General features: G+C 44.1%; 1 protein-coding gene across 1 annotated transcript; it reads left to right on the top strand.

Moving 5' to 3' along the window:
* The first annotated feature begins 1,944 nt into the window (after positions 1-1,944).
* LOC311146068 (26S proteasome regulatory subunit 10B-like) lies at positions 1,945-17,200 on the top strand. Its single transcript, XM_084182532.1, has 13 exons — positions 1,945-2,055; positions 2,626-2,705; positions 2,793-2,832; positions 2,998-3,050; positions 3,178-3,245; positions 3,487-3,601; positions 9,616-9,703; positions 9,823-10,008; positions 10,105-10,166; positions 11,344-11,464; positions 11,671-11,751; positions 11,931-12,002; positions 16,066-17,200. Exons 5-13 carry the CDS (start codon positions 3,190-3,192, stop codon positions 16,182-16,184), a joined length of 900 nt encoding a protein of 299 aa, XP_084038658.1. The 5' UTR covers positions 1,945-2,055; positions 2,626-2,705; positions 2,793-2,832; positions 2,998-3,050; positions 3,178-3,189; the 3' UTR covers positions 16,185-17,200.
* Positions 17,201-17,958: the final 758 nt, after the last annotated feature.

Raw genomic sequence — 17,958 nt, 5'->3', positions numbered from 1 at the left:
CAAACGTAACATATCACACTAATTTGAGTGTCCCGGATTTACTTTTACTATGTTACGTCTAGTCTATGAGACCAGGCTGCCCACCTTGGCCACCCCATTCAAAATATTCTGGACAAGCCACTGCCTTGAACTTGTTGAATGGAATACTTAGCTGAACTTCAGCTCTGTACAACAGATTTTGCAATTGTTTCATAAACATGTTTGGTTTATGCTTCCTGTTTATATGGTCTGTGGAAGTGGAGAGGACATCAAAATAGGATGGCTGGAGCTTAACCATCTCTGCCTGCTGGTGCTCCTCAGTCTCAAGTGCTGTAGGCAATGGCATCTCTCCCAGCTCTCTCTCTCTTTATCTCTCTCTCTTTCTTTCCCTGTATCTCCCGCCATCCCTCTCTTACAGACATACACAGATAAAAAGAGCAATACTTAGTAATCAAACTTAATGTACAAAGTTCTCCAGACCAAAGCTGCTCTATAGATAGATGTCCTTTCTCCTTATGTGTGACTCCTTCATTCACATCCCCATAGCAATTTCAACTATTCACTAAAGAACCCACAGAGGTAATTAAAACAGAGGGCTCCAGTATGGCATCCAAGGGGTTAAAGACAGCTGCCAACATTTGTAGCGGGCTTGTAATTGTGAGGCCCAGCGAGCGGGCAGGCTGGAAAGGGGGGCTGGCAAGGCACATATTTCAGCCAAGTGTTCACAGAGTGACTTTCCGGCCTGCCATGTGGACTCAATGATGGCGTCCTGGGACGTGCTGCGTTCCTATGAAATATTAAATCTGCTGCCGGCCCCCGAGCAGGGACAGACCACCTGCAAGCAAGCGTGGCATGCGGCGAACGAGGGGATCGGATGTCCCCCAGCACACACGCAACACACATGCACACACACACACAGTTGCACACTCACGGAAATTGTCTAAAAATGTCCCAAGCACAGATGCATGAACATAGACACACGAAACTTGAAAAGCATGAAGGGCCTACCAGTTATGTACGTATTCACTTCTACTGCATGCATTCTAAATACCAACATGAAGTCACAAAGATGCCTCCAGTTCTGTTGAAGGCATAGCTTTGTATTACCCCTCTCTAACTGCTGATAGCGTGAACAATCTCAGCGATACACAGCTGTGTCACATATGTCCGAGAGGTGAAAAGACACACACAATCTGGATGCGCTGAACCTTCACACCTTTTACAGGGTTTCTGACCACTCTGGCTTTAGGAGTACTAGTACATTGTGGCATGCAATGTGCAAGGACCCTTCACCTCACAAACTCAAGGGTGTGTGCACACAAAACGACCAGCAGCTGAAAACAACGACCAAGAAGAAAATAAGAAAAAGAACAGCACACAGAATGTCCAGAGCCCCATGGAAGGAACTTAAGCCTTCTTGGAAACGTGGCCAAGAAGATGACTGGTGCTTGGCGACGGCCGTCCGTTTACACATTGCGCGGGTGGCCTCCCGCCTCGCCCGCCTGCCCAGATGTGCCTTTGTTTATGTGGAGCAGCGGTCCAGACGGCCTGAGAATGCTCCCAGCAAACAGTGGAGGGCGCCACTCCGCTGGGAGAAACCAACCACTCTGGTTTTAGCCTATCGTTTGCAGTTAACTACAGGTCAGGCTCAGTTAGAAGTATTAGAACCATTAGAAGTAAAACAAAACAACCAAATTAGCCCTGTGACAATTGTTTTGGGCACTTGAACGCGAAATTAGTCATTGAAGTAAACTGAATTAATTTCTAAAAGCGCCACAAAATAATACTCATGTGTTGTTTTGAATTAATGTCTTCACAACAATGTCACATGTTCTCAATGCAAAGTTAAATAAAAGCACAATTAAATCCACTTGAAATTCATTACGATGTTCCTGTGACAACATACTGTACACACAGCAAAACATTTCCTCTGATGTCACAACTTTCAATCCCACAATTCAGCGTGGCAGAAACGGTTTTTTCAAGGTATCATGGCGGATCCCAGAGACAAGGGACTTCAAGATTACAGAAAGAAATTGCTTGAGCACAAATAAATTGATGGACGCCTGAAAGAATGTATGTGTCGTTTCCGTCAGTAGCCAGGCTTTTACAGCCACGCTTTGACTCAACCAAAACAACTGTCCAAGTCGCTTTGTCATCACATCATGCAACCCTCTTCAGTTACCTAGCTAGCTAGGCTATCATAGCAAGCCTTGATATGAGTTTTGGCTTCTGCTAGTTAGCGAGCTACTCAATGCAGTTCAACCCCAAACTAGATAGTGTGTAACTGTTTGTGTGCCTTTTTTTTTATGCACAATGTTTAGGACGCACCCGAACGAGCAAGCTAGTTTTATAACATTAGCTAGCTAACTAACGTTAACTAGTGTTAGCTGAGTCGCTGATTTGGTTGAGTGGATGATGATGATAATAATATGCCATTTAGCAGACGCTTTTATCCAAAGCGACTTACAGTCATGCGTGCATACATTTTTGTGTATGGGTGGTCCCGGGGATCGAACCCACTACCTTGGCGTTACAAGCGCCGTGCTCTACCAGCTGAGCTACAGAGGACCACATGACAGCCTGTGTAATAGTACACAGGTAGTCAGTGTCAATCATTGTATTTGTTTTTGTTTGTCTTTACAGTGCGTGAACAGCTGAGAGAACAGACAAAACAGTATGAAAAATCCGAAAATGATCTGAAAGCTCTACAAAGTGTTGGACAGGTGACTGCAAGTTTAATCCCAAATCATCGGAACCCTTCATAGAAGTGTGTTTATTTACAACGGTCTCTCTTGACTCTTCTTCTCTAGATTGTTGGTGAGATCCTAAAGCAGCTAACAGAGGAGAAATGTAAGTCCTAAATTATATTGAAAATCCCTTTGCTGTGTATAATGTTGTTTTGCTGAATCTACTGCTAGGCCTACATGGATGAAAATGTGTAAATGTTCCTACTAGCTTGCATTGACTATATTGTGTGTAACGTGGGGTTTTCTTCTATTCTCTCGTGGAATTCAGTCATTGTCAAAGCAACCAATGGCCCACGATATGTGGTTGGATGCAGACGGCAGGTAGGCCAAACTCATAGCCACATAACCAAATATTTACAAATAACATAGCAACTGGTATTTCACTTCCCATTTTATATTGATTATGCTTGAGGTCTAACAAGTGCCAACATTATTTTTTGTCACCCAGCTGGACAAGGCTATGCTCAAACCTGGTACTAGAGTTACATTGGATATGACCACTCTGACTATCATGAGGTGAGTTGGTCTATCCTCCCAGGTCTATAATGCCTCTTACTATTTCATATGTTTACCAAGCAAAACACCAGTGTATTGTGTTAGCCTGCATTCGACTTTCTGCAACAGTCTCCCTATTGAAAGCGTTTTAAGTAAAACAAATTATATTTATTCTGCTTATAAGACATCACCATGACCTATATGATCAGTAAGAACAAAGGCACACTGTGATGACATATCGTTGTGCTGTTCCCCCATGCAGGTACCTTCCCAGAGAGGTGGACCCCCTTGTGTACAACATGTCTCATGAAGACCCTGGCAGCGTCTCCTACTCTGAGATTGGAGGCTTGGCTGAGCAGATCAGAGAACTCAGAGAGGTCAGTGAGGCACAGACACACCACTTTATCCACACAGGACAGAGTTCTTTTTCTGGAGGCCTTTTCTCATTTCCGTGACCCGGAAACCCGATAAGTGGTCGAGGAGAGTGTCAGTTCCTTAGTAGGAAGACGGTCCTCACCTCCTCGATAGACTCGTTTTGGCGAGGAAGCACAAGTGTATCCTACCTGAGTCCTTCGCGGAAGAGTTTTGAAATCTGCTACACTGCCTTTTTAATCAGCTATTATTTTCTCGACGGAGAAAAGCATGCAAACATTTTAAAAGGATATGCTACTTATCTATAAAATGTTTTGCGCAACTAGCTAAATGTGTTTTATCACTTTATACATTTATTTTGGAATTCCACCCTGTAAACTTAATTTCAAATCAAATTGTATTTATCACGTGCTGAATACAACAGGTGTAGACCTTACCGTGAAATGCTTACTTACAAGCCCTTAACCAACAATGCAGTTCAAGAAATAGTTAAGGAAATTTTAACCAAATAAACTAAAGTAAAAAAAAAAAAAAAGAACTAACATCAAAAAGTAACACAAGAAAATTACATAACAATAACGAGGCTATATACAGGGGGTACTGGTACCGAGTCAATGTGCAGGGGTACAGGTTAGTCAAGGTAGTTTGTAAAGTGACTGTGCATAGATAGCCCGGGTGGCCATTTGATTAATTGTTCAGCAGTCTTATGGCTTGGGGCTAGAAGCTGTTAAGGAGCCTTTAGGTCCTAGACTTGGCGCTCCGGTACCGCTTGCCATGCGGTAGCAGAGAGAACAGTCTATGACTTGAGTGACTGGAGACTTTGACAATTCTTGGGGCCTTCCTCTGACACCGCCTAGTATATAGATCCTGGATGTCAGGAAGCTTGGCCCCAGTGATGTTCGGGGCCGTATGCACTACCCTCTGTAGCGCTTACGGTCAGATGCCGAGCAGTTGCCATACCAGGCGGTGATGCAACCGGTCAGGATGCTCTCGATGGTGCAGCTGTAGAACCTTTTGAGGATCTGGGGACCCGTGCCAAATCTTTTCAGTCTCCTTAGTGGGAAAAAGTGTTGTCGTGCCCTCTTCACAACTATCTTGGTGTGTTTGGACCATGATAGTTCGTTGGTGATGTGGACACCAAGGCACTTGAAACTCTCGACCCGCTCCACTTCAGCCCCGTTGATGTTAATGGGGGCCTGTTCGGCCCTCCTTTTCCTATAGTCCACGATCAGCTCCTTTGTCTTGTTCACATTGAGGAAGAGGTTGTTGTCCTGGCACCACACTGCCAGATCTCTGACCTCCTCCGTATAGGCTGTCTCATCGTTGTCTGTGAACAGGCCTTCCACTGTTAGAATAACAGACTGGAAGCTTTAAAAGGAGGGTGGTGCTTGAAATCATTGTTCTTCCTCTGTTAACCATGGTTACCTGCAAGGAAACACATGCCGTCATCATTGCTTTGCACAAGAAGGGCTTCACAGGCAAGGATATTGCTGCTAGTAAGATTGCACCTAAATCAACCATTTATCGAATCATCAAGAACTTCAAGGAGAGAGGTTCAATTGTTGTGAAGAAGGCATCGGGGCGCCCAAGAAAGTCCAGCAAGCGCCAGGACCGTCTCCTAAAGTTGATTCATCTGCGGGATCGGGGCACCACCAGTGCAGAGCTTGCTCAGGAATGGCAGCAGGCAGGTGTGAGTGCATCTGCACGCACAGTGAGGCGAAGACTTTTGGAGGATGGCCTGGTGTCAAGAAGGGCAGCAAAGAAGCAACTTCTCTCCAGGAAAAACATCAGGGACAGACTGATATTCTGCAAAAGGTACAGGGATTGGACTGCTGAGGACTGGGGTAAAGTCATTTTCTCTGATGAATCCCCTTTCCGATTGTTTGGGGCATCCGGAAAACACCTTGTCCGGAGAAGACAAGGTGAGCGCTACCATCAGTCCTGTGTCATGCCAATAGTAAAGCATCCTGAGACCATTCATGTGTGGGGTTGCTTCTCAGCCAAGGGAGTGGGCTCACTCACAATTTTGCCTAAGAACACAGCCATGAATAAAGAATGGTACCAACACATCCTCCGAGAGCAACTTCTCCCAACCATCCAAGAACAGTTTGGTGATGACCAATGCCTTTTCCAGCATGATGGAGCACCTTGCCATAAGGCAAAAGTGATAACTAAGTGGCTTGGGGAACAAAACATCGACATTTTGGGTCCATGGCCAGGAAACTCCCCAGACCTTAATCCCATTGAGAACTTGTGGTCGATCCTCAAGAGGCGGGTGGACAAACAAAAACCCACAAATTCTGACAAACTCCAAGCATTGATTATGCAAGAATGGGCTGCCATCAGTCAGGATGTGGCCCAGAAGTTAATTGACAGCATGCCAGGGCGGATTACAGAGGTCTTGAAAAAGAAGGGTCAACACTGCAAATATTGACTCTTTGCATAAACTTAATGTAATTGTCAATAAAAGCCTTTGACACTTATGGAATGCTTGTAATTATACTTCAGTATACCATAGTAACATCTGACAAAAATATCTCATAACACTGAAGCAGCGAACTTTGTGAAGACCAATACTTGTGTCATTCTCAAAACTTTTGACCACGACTGTATGGTGTTGAACGCTGAGCTGTAGTCAATGAACAGCATTCTCACATAGGTGTTCCTTTTGTCTAGGTGGGAAAGGGCAGTGTGGAGTGCGATTGAGATTGCGTCATCTGGATCTGTTGGGGCGGTATGCGAATTAGTGGGTCTAGGGTTTCTGTCATGATGGTGTTGATGTGAGCCATGACCAGCCTTTCAAAGCACTTCATGGCTACCGACGTGAGGGCTACGGGGCGGTAATCATTTAGGCTGGTTACCTTCGCTTTCTTGGGCACAGGGAGGTGGTCTGTTTGAAACATGTAGGTATTACAGACTCAGTCAGGGAGAGGTTGAAAATGTCAGTGAAGACACTTGCCAGTTGGTCCACGCATGCTTTGAGTACACATCCTGGTAATCCATCTGGCCCGCGGCTTTGTGAATGTTGATCTGTTTAAAGGTCTTGCTCACATCGGCTACGGAGAGGGTGATCACACAGTCGTCCGGAACAGCTGGTGCTCTCATGCATGCTTCCGTGTTGCTTGCCTCGAAGTGAGCATGAAAGGCATTTAGCTCGTCTGGTAGGCTCACCTCACTGGGCAGCTCGCGGCTAGGTTTCCCTTTGTAGTCTGTAATATTTTTCAAGCCCTGCCACATCCGACGAGCGTCAGAGCCAGTGTAGTAGGATTCAGTCTTAGTCCTGTATTGACGCTTTGCCTGTTTGATGGGTCGTCTGAGGGCGTAGCGGGATTTCTTATAAATGTCCGGATTAGTGTCCCACTCCTTGAATGCGGCAGCTCGAGCGTTTAGCTCGGTGCGGATGTTGTATGTAATCCATGGCTTCTGGTTGGGAGATGTACATAAGGTCACTGTGGGGACGACGTCGTCGATGCAGTTATTGATGAAGCCGGTGACTGAGGTTGTATACTCCTCAATGCCATTGGATGAATCCCGGAACATATTCCAGTCTGTGCTAGCAAAACAGTCCTGTAGTGTAGCATCCGCGTCATCTGACCACCTCCGTATTGAGCGAGTCACTGGTACTTCCTGCTTTAGTTATTGCATGTAAGCAGGAATCAGGAGGACAGAATTATGGTCAGATTTGCCAAATGGAGGGCGAGGGAGAGCTTTGTATGCGTCTCTGTGTGTGGAGTAAAGGTGGTCTAGAGTTATTTTTCCTCTGTTTACACATGTGACATGCTGGTAGAAATGAGGAAAAACTGATTTAAGTGTCCCTGGATTAAAGTCCCCGGCCACTAGGAGCGCTGCTTCTGGATGAGCATTTTCTTGTTTGCTTATGGCCTTATACAGCTCGTTGAGTGTGATCTTAGTGCCAGCATCGCTTTGTGGTGGTAAATAGATGGCTACGAATAATATAGATGAGAACTCTCTTAGTGTGGTCTACAGCTTATCATGAGGTATTCTACCTCAGGCGAGCAGTACCTCGAGACTTCTTTAATATTAGAAATCGAACACCAGCAGTTAATGACAAATAGACACACACCCCTGCCCCTCGTCTTACCAGACATGCTCTGTCCTGCCGATACACAGAGAAGCCAGCCAGCTCTATATTATTTGTCGTCGTTCAGCCACGTCTCGGTGAAACATAAGATATTACAGTTTTAATATCCCGTTGGTAGGATATTCTTAATCATAGATCGTCCAGTTTGTTTTCCAATGATTGCACGTTTTCCACATTCCCTATACTCGCCACCTCCCCTCGTTTTAAAAGGAGGCCAGAGAGGACGCAGGAGTTGAGCAAATCAAATTGAGAGAGCGGGAGATATACAGTGCCTTGCAAAAGTATTCATCCCCCTTGGCGTTTTTCCTATTTTGTTGCATTACAACCTGTAATTTATATGGATTTTTATTTGGATTTCATGTAATGGACATATTGGTGAGGTGAAATGATTTTTATTTTATCTTTTCGAAACATTCTACAAAATAAATAACGGAAAAGAGGTGCATGCAAATGTATTCACCCCCTTTGCTATGAAGCCCCTAAATAAGATCTGGTGCAACCAATTACCTTCAGAAGTCACATAATTAGTTCAATAAAGTCCACCTGTGTGCAATCTAAGTGTCACATGATCTGTCACATGATCTCAGTATATATACACCTCTTCTGAAAGGCCCCAGAGTCTGCAACACCACTAAGCAAGCGGCACCATGAAGACCAAGGAGCTCTCCAAACAGGTCAGGGACAAAGTTGTGGAGAAGTACAGATCAGGGTTATAAAAAAAATGTCCGAAACTTTGAACATCCCACGGAGCACCATTAAATCCATTATAAAAAAATGGAAAGAATATGGCACCACAACAAACCTGCCAAGAGAGGGCCGCCCACCAAATCTCACGGACCAGGCAAGGAGGGCATTAATCAGAGAGGCAACAAAGAGACCAAAGATAACCCTGAAGGAGCTGCAAAGTTCCACAGGGGAGATTGGAGTATCTCTCCATAGGACCACTTTAAGCTGTACACTCCACAGAGCTGGGCTTCACGGAAGAGTGGCCAGAAAAAATCCATTGCTTAAAGAAGAAAATAAGCAAACACATTTGTTGTTCGCCAAAAGGCATGTGGGAGACTCCCCAAACATATGGAAGAAGGTACTCTGGTCAGATGAGACTAAAATTGAGCTTTTTGGCCATCAAGGAAAACGCTATGTCTGGCGCAAACCCAACTCCTCTCATCACCCCGAGAACACCATCCCCACAGTGAAGCATGGTGGCGGCAGCATCATGCTGTGGGGATGTTTTTCATCGGCAGGGACTGGGAAACTGGTCAGAATTGAAGGAATGATGGATGGCGCTAAATACAGGGAAATTCTTGAGGGAAACCTGTTTCAGTCTTCCAGAGATTTGAGACTGGGACGGAGGTTCACCTTCCAGCAGGACAATGACCCTAAGCATACTGCTAAAGCAACACTTGAGTTGTTTAAGGGGAAACATTTAAATGTCTTGGAATGGCCTAGTCAAAGCCCAGACCTCTATCCAATTGAGAATCTGTGGTATGACTTAAAGATTGCTGCACACCAGCGGAACCCATCCAACTTGAAGGAGCTGGAGCAGTTTTGCCTTGAAGAATGGGCAAAAATCCCAGTGGCTAGAGGTGCCAAGCTTATAGAGACATACCCCAAGAGACTTGCAGCTGTAATTGCTGCAAAAGGTGGCTCTACAAAGTATTGACTTTGGGGGGGAGGGGGGGGGGGTGAATAGTTATGCACGCTCAAGTTCTCTGTTTTTTTGTCTTATTTCTTGTTTGTTTCACAAGTGGTAGGCATGTTGTGTAAATCAAATGATACAAACCCCAAAAAAATCAATTTTAATTCCAGGTTGTAAGGCAACAAAATAGGAAAAATGCCAAGGGGGATGAATACTTTCGCAAGTCGCTGTATTTATGGTCCAATTGTGACAGGGATGGATGTTGATGTGTGTTTCAGGTGATTGAGCTGCCTCTGACCAACCCTGAGCTCTTCCTGAGGGTGGGCATCATCCCTCCTCAAGGCTGCCTGCTATACGGACCCCCAGGTGAGGAGTTCAACTTGCCTGGTTCTCTGATAGCTCTACATGTTAGCCTGAGGGCCGCTTTCCAGAAGCCAGTATTATGTGCTTTATAATTTACTGCATTTTCATTTCATGGTTTTCAGGAACCGGAAAGACACTTTTGGCCAGAGCAGTTGCTAGCCAGCTTGACTGCAATTTTCTGAAGGTGGTGTCCAGCTCCATAGTGGACAAGTACATTGGTGAGAGCGCTAGGCTGATCCGAGAGATGTTCAACTATGCCAGGGACCACCAGCCCTGCATCATCTTCATGGATGAGATCGATGCCATAGGTACATGAACTAGAGCTACAGACTATTGTTCAGTCAGTTTGTTGATTTCTATAGATTTCCACACAGACACACATGATCTGAGTCTTTGTCTAACAGGTGGTCGTCGTTTCTCTGAGGGGACGTCTGCAGACAGAGAAATCCAGAGGACACTGATGGAGGTGAATCTCTCAACAGAGAACAACCATAAACTTAACTGCACACAAAGTACTACCAAAGATGGTTTAGTATGAAGATATGTAGAAACTGCTTCTCCAATATAAATCCCCAATCACGCTTGTAGGCGATGTCATGGCGACGTTGGCTAGCTAAGCTCATGCGCAGAAACACATAATCGGGTCTAACGGTCGTCTTGTGCCGAACTTTGCATGTGGAGGCCGTCAAATCAAAGGCACTCCTTTGATGTAAAGTTATTTTTGACTAAAATGAAAACGTGTCATTTGGTCACTTTCACGAGGTTGGAGTAAAAACATATTCAGCTACTTAGAGTAACCTTCATGAAAAAACATGTTTTTCATCGAAGACCAGATGTTTTAGGCTTAGTTATAGTGAAACATGTGAATTCTGGTCTTTATTTTCACAGTTTGTTGCAAAAGTGATATTCTGTTATTTTAGTAGTAGTAAATCTAGCTCTTTTTGCCCCTAGCGGTTCAACTCTACCATTGAAATTGTGGTGTAGAGGCACCTTGAGAAGGTGCCTCTGTCATCTCAATGGAGGGGTTCGGTATGAAATATACTCCCTTCTAGATGTGCTGGGTGGTACAACCTCAAGGCTTACTATAAAAGCAGGTGACAGCGCGCATTATTTGGCAATGGTCTAGGTAAGTGGAGTGTGCCAATATATTTTTGCATGATGCTATGAGGATTAGCCGTTTACATTCGTAGCAATATCCATCGTAACAAGAAATAGATGACAATAGTGATATCAACGTGTTGTACAGTATTCTTTCCCAACAGCTAAGACAGTTTGCTTATACAGTAGTTCAATGGTTATGAGTTCTAATCCCACATGGGGCAGAGACAGTGTCTTGTATTATTATAATTTTTTTATCCTTTATTTACAATATTCATCCCATGCCCACACACTTTGAAAAGTGAAAGCATACCTGTGAGAGGGGTCGCCCTGGTAGTAGTTGACGTTTTTTTTTTATACAGTACCCAAGACTGATCTGTGAGTTAATTTGACCATTGGAAAAATACGTACTGCGTAAATACTGCAATGCAGGTTGGATTGAATTGAGCCCCTAATCTTCATTTTCAAGGTGGTGATTGTACTTTTTTCCCCAACACAATACCGCAATAAATGTGAGTCCACATTGCTACATATGTCCTGTCTAGCTGCTGAACCAAATGGATGGCTTTGACACCCTGCACAGAGTGAAGATGATCATGGCCACCAACCGTCCGGACACGCTGGACCCTGCCCTTCTAAGGCCAGGGAGACTGGACCGCAAGATCCGTATGTTTCCTCTCGAGACTTTTAACTATCCTGGTTTGAGAAGCATAGATAATCATGTTGCAGAAAACCTTTAGTCCTGGTTCCATTTCAGCACCTAGTCACTTCCCCAAAGGGCCAGGGCAAGTGGCTAGGGCCTGAAAAGTAACTAGAACTTGGTAAATGACAAAGAACAGCAGGACTATCAACTTCTGGCTTTGTCTCTACAGACATCGAGCTGCCCAATGAGCAGGCTCGGATGGACATTCTGAAGATACACTCTGGGCCAATCACTAAGCATGGAGAGATGGGTGAGTTTAGGGACTAGATAGCTTGCTGTGCTGTGGATGTGACATATTGTAAGTCGCTTTGGATAAAAGCGTCTGCTAAATGGCATATTATATTATTGTTATATTATTATAATTTTGTGATGAAATGAAGTCGCATGTTGTGAATTTCATGGTGGGCTTTAACTTTAATTTCTTTGCAGATTACGAGGCCATTGTGAAGTTGTCTGATGGATTTAATGGAGCTGATTTAAGGAACGTGTGCACTGAAGCAGGTTAGTAACCTATCCAATACACTGTATAACTGTATAATTTGACATCTTAAAAATAGGCATTCACTCAGTCTGTTCCAATATCAGGGTTCGCACAAGGTGCTTGAGGTGCTTAAAATACTTGAATTTGGCACTCTGAATACCTTGAAAATCTGATATTTTCTTACGTTGGTACTTGAAAAGTACTTGAATTAAAATGAGGAGAACAGAGAACGATCAAATATGTTAATATGAAAAATATTAGAAAAATGTATTGGTCTTGCGAAATAATTTCCAGGCAGACTACCGAGTTGTATTTCCTCATGTGTTTCAAATCAAATCAAATCACATTTTATTTGTCACATGCGCCAAATACCACAGGTGTTGACCTTACAGTGAAATGCTTACTTACAAGCCCTTAACCAACAATGCAGTTTTAAGAAAGAATACCTAAAAAATAAAAAAAGTAACATAAATAAAGAGCAGCAGTAAAATAACAATAGCGAGGCTATATACAGAGGGTACCGGTACCGAGTCAATGTGTGGGGGCACCGGTTAGTCAAGGTAATTGAGGTAATGTGTACTAGGTAGAGTTATTAAAGTGACTATGCATAGATAATAAACAGAGTAGCAGCAGCGTAAAAGAGGGGGGGGGGGCAATGCAAATAGTCTTGGTAGTGATTTGATGTTCAGGAGTCATATGGCTAGTGGGTAGACACTGTTTAGAAGCCTCTTGGACCTAGACTTGGCGCTCCGGTACCGCTTCCCGTGCGGTAGCTGAGAGAACAGTCTATGACTAGGGTGGCTGGAGTCTTTGACAATTTTTAGGGCCTTCCTCTGACACCGCCTGGTATAGAGGTCCTGGATGGCAGGAAGCTTGGCCCCAATGATGTACTGGGCCATACGCACTACCCTCTGTAGGACACCAAGGAACTTGAAGCTGTCAACCTGTTCCACTACAGCCCCGTCAAAGAGAATGGGGGAGTGCTCAGTCCTCTTTTTATTCCTGTAGTCCACAATCATCTCCTTTGTCTTGATCACATTGAGCGAGAGGTTGTTATCCTGGCACCACACGGCCAGGTCTCTGACCTCCTCCCTATAGGCTGTCTCATCGTTTTCAGTGATCAGGCCTACCACTGTTGTGTCATCGGCAAACTTAATGATGGTGTTGGAGTCGTGCCTGGCCATGCAGTCATGGGTGAACAGGGAGTACAGATGGGGACTGAGCACGCACCCCTGAGGGGCCCCCGTGTTGAGGATCAGCGTGGCGGATGTGTTGTTACCTACCCTTTCCACCTGGGGGCGGCCCGTCAGGAAGTCCAGGATCCAGTTGCAGAGGGAGGTGTTTAGTCCCAGGGTCCTTAGCTTAGTGATGAGCTTTTAGGGCACTATGGTGTTGAACGCTGAGCTGTACTCAATGAATAGCATTCTCACATAGGTGTTCCTTTTTTTCAGGTGGGAAAGGGCAGTGTGGAGCGCAATAGAGATTGCATCATCTGTGGATCTGGTGAAAGTGGCAGCTCTACCCTTTAGTTCAGTGCGGATGTTGCCTGTAATCCATGGCTTCTGGTTGGGGTGTGTATGTACAGTCACTGTGGGGACGACTTCATTGATGCACTTATTGATGAAGCCAGTGACTGATGTGGTGTACTCCTCAATGCCATCGGAAGAATCCTGGAACATATTCCAGTCAGTGCTAGCAAAACAGTCCTGTAGCTTAGCATCTGCTTCATCTGACCACTTTTTTATTGACCGAGTCACTGGTGCTTCCTGCTTTAGTTTTTGCTTGTAAGCTGGAATCAGGAGGATAGAATTATGGTCAGATTTGCCAAATGGAGGGCGAGGGAGAGCTTTGTACGCGTCTCTGTGTGTGGAGTAAAGGTGGTCTATTGAGGGTTTTTTTCTCCCTCTGGTTGCATATTTAACATGCTGGTAGAAATGAGGTAAAACAGATTTAAGTTTCCCTGCATTAAAGTCCCCGGCCACTAGGAGCGCCGCCTCTGGATGAGCGTTTTCCTGTTTGCTTATGGCCGTATACAGCTCATTGAGTGCGGTCTTAGTGCCAGCATCGGTTTGTGGTGGTAAATAGACGGCTACGAAGAATATAGATGAAAACTCTCTTGGTAGATAATGTGGTCTACAGCTTATCATGAGATACTCTACCTCAGGCGAGCAAAACCTTGAGACTTCCTTAGATATTGTGCACCAGCTGTTGTTTACAAATATACATAGACCGCCACCCCTTGTCTTACCAGAGGCTGCTGTTCTATCCTGCCGATACAGTGTATAACCCGCCAGCTGTATGTTATTCATGTCGTCGTTCAACCACGACTCGGTGAAACATAAGATATTACAGTTTTTAATGTCCCGTTGGTAGGATATACGTGCTTGTAGTTCGTCCACTTTATTATCAAGCGATTGTACTTTGGCCAATAGTACCGATGGCAAAGGCAGATTAGCCACTCGTCGCCGGCTCCTTACCAGGCACCCCGATCTCCTTCCACGATATCTTTGTCTCTTTCTACTGCGAATGACGGGGATGAGGGCCCTGTCGGGTGTCTGGAGTAAATCCCTCTCGTCCGACTCATTAAAGAACAATTATTTGTCCAGTTCAGGGTGAGTAATCGCTGTTCTGATGTACAGAAGCTCTTTTTGGTCATAAGAGACGGTAGCAGCAACATTATGTACAAAATAAGTTACAAACAATGCGAAAAAACAAACAAAATAGCATGGTTGGTTAAGAGCCCATAAAACGGCAGCCAATCCCCTCCGGCGCCATTGTAAGAGAATGGGCGAGCTCCCCTGGCTCTGGTTGCCAGGTGAGCTTGCCCATTCCACCTACACCACCACTCAGCCAAACAGCTACAGAACTGACTGATTATTGATTATGCGCAGTCAAATGTCACATCGATAGCTAAAATGCCGGGCAAATGTAGATTCAATCCTGCCTGCAGGATATTTATGTTTATGAATGGGTTTTTGCCAGACCCAACCAGGGATGTAGTGGAGGGTAAACGCATGTGAACGCCATTTACGCACCTTTTTATTTGTGAAATAGCGTTTACTCACATTTTTATTTTGTTAATTATCGCTTACCCACTTATTGCGTTCCCAGCGTTGATCAACGCTCAGAAGGCTTCTTGATCTGAGTTCTAATCGCGGCCTACCTCTGCGAACGAGGGGAATCATGAATGATTCATATATGCTCGTTATGTTCGCCTGCTCCCCCGGATTTGCCTTGTTAGCAGCGCATTCATTCACTACTCTGTTCAGCGGGAAACTCCGCCCACGACATAGGTCGAGAGATGAAACAAACTACCTCAGCCCAGACCTACAGTGGCAAGTAGCAGAGAGACGCCACTGACAGTGGAAATTATTTTAACAACCCGTGTCAACAGACATCCCCCAAACAAACCAACCCCTGACTCTCGGCGAATGAGTGTACAACTGGTAAATAGTCGCTGATATTTCAGTCACATGTCTAGCTAGCTAGGTAGCTCAAGGGCTCCGGCTATTAGCCAGGTAGCTAACTATAACTAGCTGGCTAGAAGGATGAAGTTAGAAGCTAACGTTGAATGGAGCTTGACCGCAGAATGAGCAGTTGACTGAAATTAAGGTAGCTATAATCAAAAGATGGGCTACTGTAAGTTATCATAACAAAATACATTTTCTTTATTGAGAGTAGTGAGACAGACAGTGGTGAGTCAGGCTGCAATGAAGGAGGCAAAGGAGATACACAGAGAGAGGAAGCATTGAAGCAAGTAGGGAGAGGTTACGCCTTGATCACACTGACAGCGTCATTGCGTTTTGGTACACCAGAAGTACATTAATTTCCAATGGAACGCTGCGTTTGACTTGCAGCATTGCGTTGCAGAGGCATTTGCAGTGCGTTCTGTGTGGTGCATACCTTGGATTTATTGAATGTATGCGTCAAACTGTATGCGTAAACGGCTTGACAGAAATGGTAGCAGAAGGTAAATGTTGCACATATCCATATCCATAAATATTAGTGCTTGAAAAAGTACTTGAAAGTCCTTGAGTTTGACTTGTCACTGTCTGTACGAACCCTGCTATGTGTGTTTCCCAGGTATGTTTGCAATCCGTGCTGACCATGAGTATGTGACCCAGGAAGATTTCATGAAGGCCGTTCGCAAGGTTGCAGATTCTAAGAAACTGGAATCCAAGCTGGACTACAAGCCTTTATGATAGTACCACCAACCAACCTATCAGGAAATATATGGTAATTTGAGTCTGGAAAGAGTAAAGGAACGGATGACAAAAGCAAACATATTTGTGGTTTTACTGTATTCCAAATGTATATTTTATAGACATAGGTTTAGAAGTTTAGCTAATACATACCTATGTGGTGAAATATATGGTTTGGTTTTTCTTTTCGTATTTTGCATAAGAATACATATTTAAATAAACTGTCAACCATCTTATGTCCTATCATATGATTATCTTAATGCCCATTCAGAGGTTACTGAGTAATACCCCAGTCAGTGTAAAATATCCTTATGGATTTTTGGAATTCAGAGTCAAAACCACAAAGATGTGTCATGTACTTTTCATTCTTGCATTCGGCAGTGTCACTAGTCTGATGCAAGAAATGGTTGAGGTTTATGGCTGACTTTGTACCATATTAAAGTTGTCATAGAAACTCCACTAAATGGTGGAAAAGCCGAAATGGACATTGCTGACTTAAAGGGGCAAATTGCAGTTGCTGCAAACATTTTTGGACTTATAAATGAATGATATGTACCCATTAATTCTTGAAGAATATAACTTATAAATGCCTCATGAGCATAGTTCAACTGTCGTACGCCATCAGAACCCAAAATATAAGCTTGTTTTACTTGTGTTTGTAAACAAAGTAAATGTAAACAAACACTAGATAGCCTCAAAACATGGTTACAACTATACATTTGATATCATGGAAGGTCAGTCCTTGCATCCATAGCTTTGTCTATGAATTTGAGTGGGTACATTTCTCCAGCCCCATCCCTCAGCTTTTTACAGAAATAGAGACACGCTTTGTTATTGTTTCAACCGCTGATTGCTGCTTTAAAATAAATCTAATCACCACAGGTTAACATGCCTTGTCGATAACTGTAAAGGTCTTTACTGGCAAGCACAAAAATGTTCCTTCTGTCTTTGATGTTGAATTTAAGAAAAGATGCCCCTCTAAAACTTCTGCTGCAATAAAAATGTCACCCAATCAACATACAGTTGAAGTCGAAAGTTTACATACACATTAGCCAAATTCATTTAAACTCATTTTCATTTTCACAATTCCTGACATTTAATCCTTGTAAAAATGCCCTGTTTTAGGTCAGTTAGGATCACCACTTTATTTTAAGAATGTGAAATGTCAGAATAATAGTAGAGAGAATGATTTATTTCAGCTTTTATTTCTTTAATCACATTCCCAGTGGGTCAGAAGTTTACATACACTCAATTAGTATTTGGTAACATTGCCTTTAAATTGTTTAACTTGGGTCAAACGTTTCGGGTAGCCTTCCACAAGCTTCCCACAATAAGTTGGGTGAATTTTGGCCCATTCCTCCTGACAGAGCTGGTGTAACTGAGTCAGGTTTGTAGGCCTCCTTGCTCACACACATTTTTCAGTTATGGCCACACATTTTCTATAGGATTGAGGTCAGGGCTTTGTGATGGCCACTCCAATACCTTGACTTTGTTGTCCTTCAGCCATTTTGCCACAACTTTGGAAGAATGCTTGGGGTCATTGTCCATTTGGAAGACCCATTTGCGACCAAGCTTTGACTTCCTGACTGATGTCTTGAGATGTTGCTTCAATATATCCACCTAATTTTCCTTCCTCATGATGCCATCTATTTTGTGAAGTGCACCAGTCCCTCCTGCAGCAAAGCACCCCCACAGCATGATGCTGCCACCCCCGTGCTTCACGGTTGGGATGGTGTTCTTCGGCTTGCAAATCCCCCTTTTTCCTCCGAACGTA

This window comes from Coregonus lavaretus, assembly GCF_964263955.1.
Source record: "Coregonus lavaretus genome assembly, chromosome: 18".
In the NCBI taxonomy this organism is placed as follows: domain Eukaryota; kingdom Metazoa; phylum Chordata; class Actinopteri; order Salmoniformes; family Salmonidae; genus Coregonus; species Coregonus lavaretus.
The sequence above is the reverse complement of the archived record's forward strand: the minus strand, read 5'-3'. Positions and strand labels throughout refer to the sequence as shown.

Excerpts from the sequence above, each read along its gene's own strand:
- LOC311146068 (XM_084182532.1), top strand. The coding sequence starts at position 3,190 with ATGCTCAAACCTGGTACTAGAGTTACATTGGATATGACCACTCTGACT. Across the intron at positions 3,602-9,615 it reads AGATCAGAGAACTCAGAGAG|GTGATTGAGCTGCCTCTGAC; the intron begins GTCAGTGAGGCA and ends TGTGTGTTTCAG. Across the intron at positions 12,003-16,065 it reads GAACGTGTGCACTGAAGCAG|GTATGTTTGCAATCCGTGCT; the intron begins GTTAGTAACCTA and ends TGTGTTTCCCAG.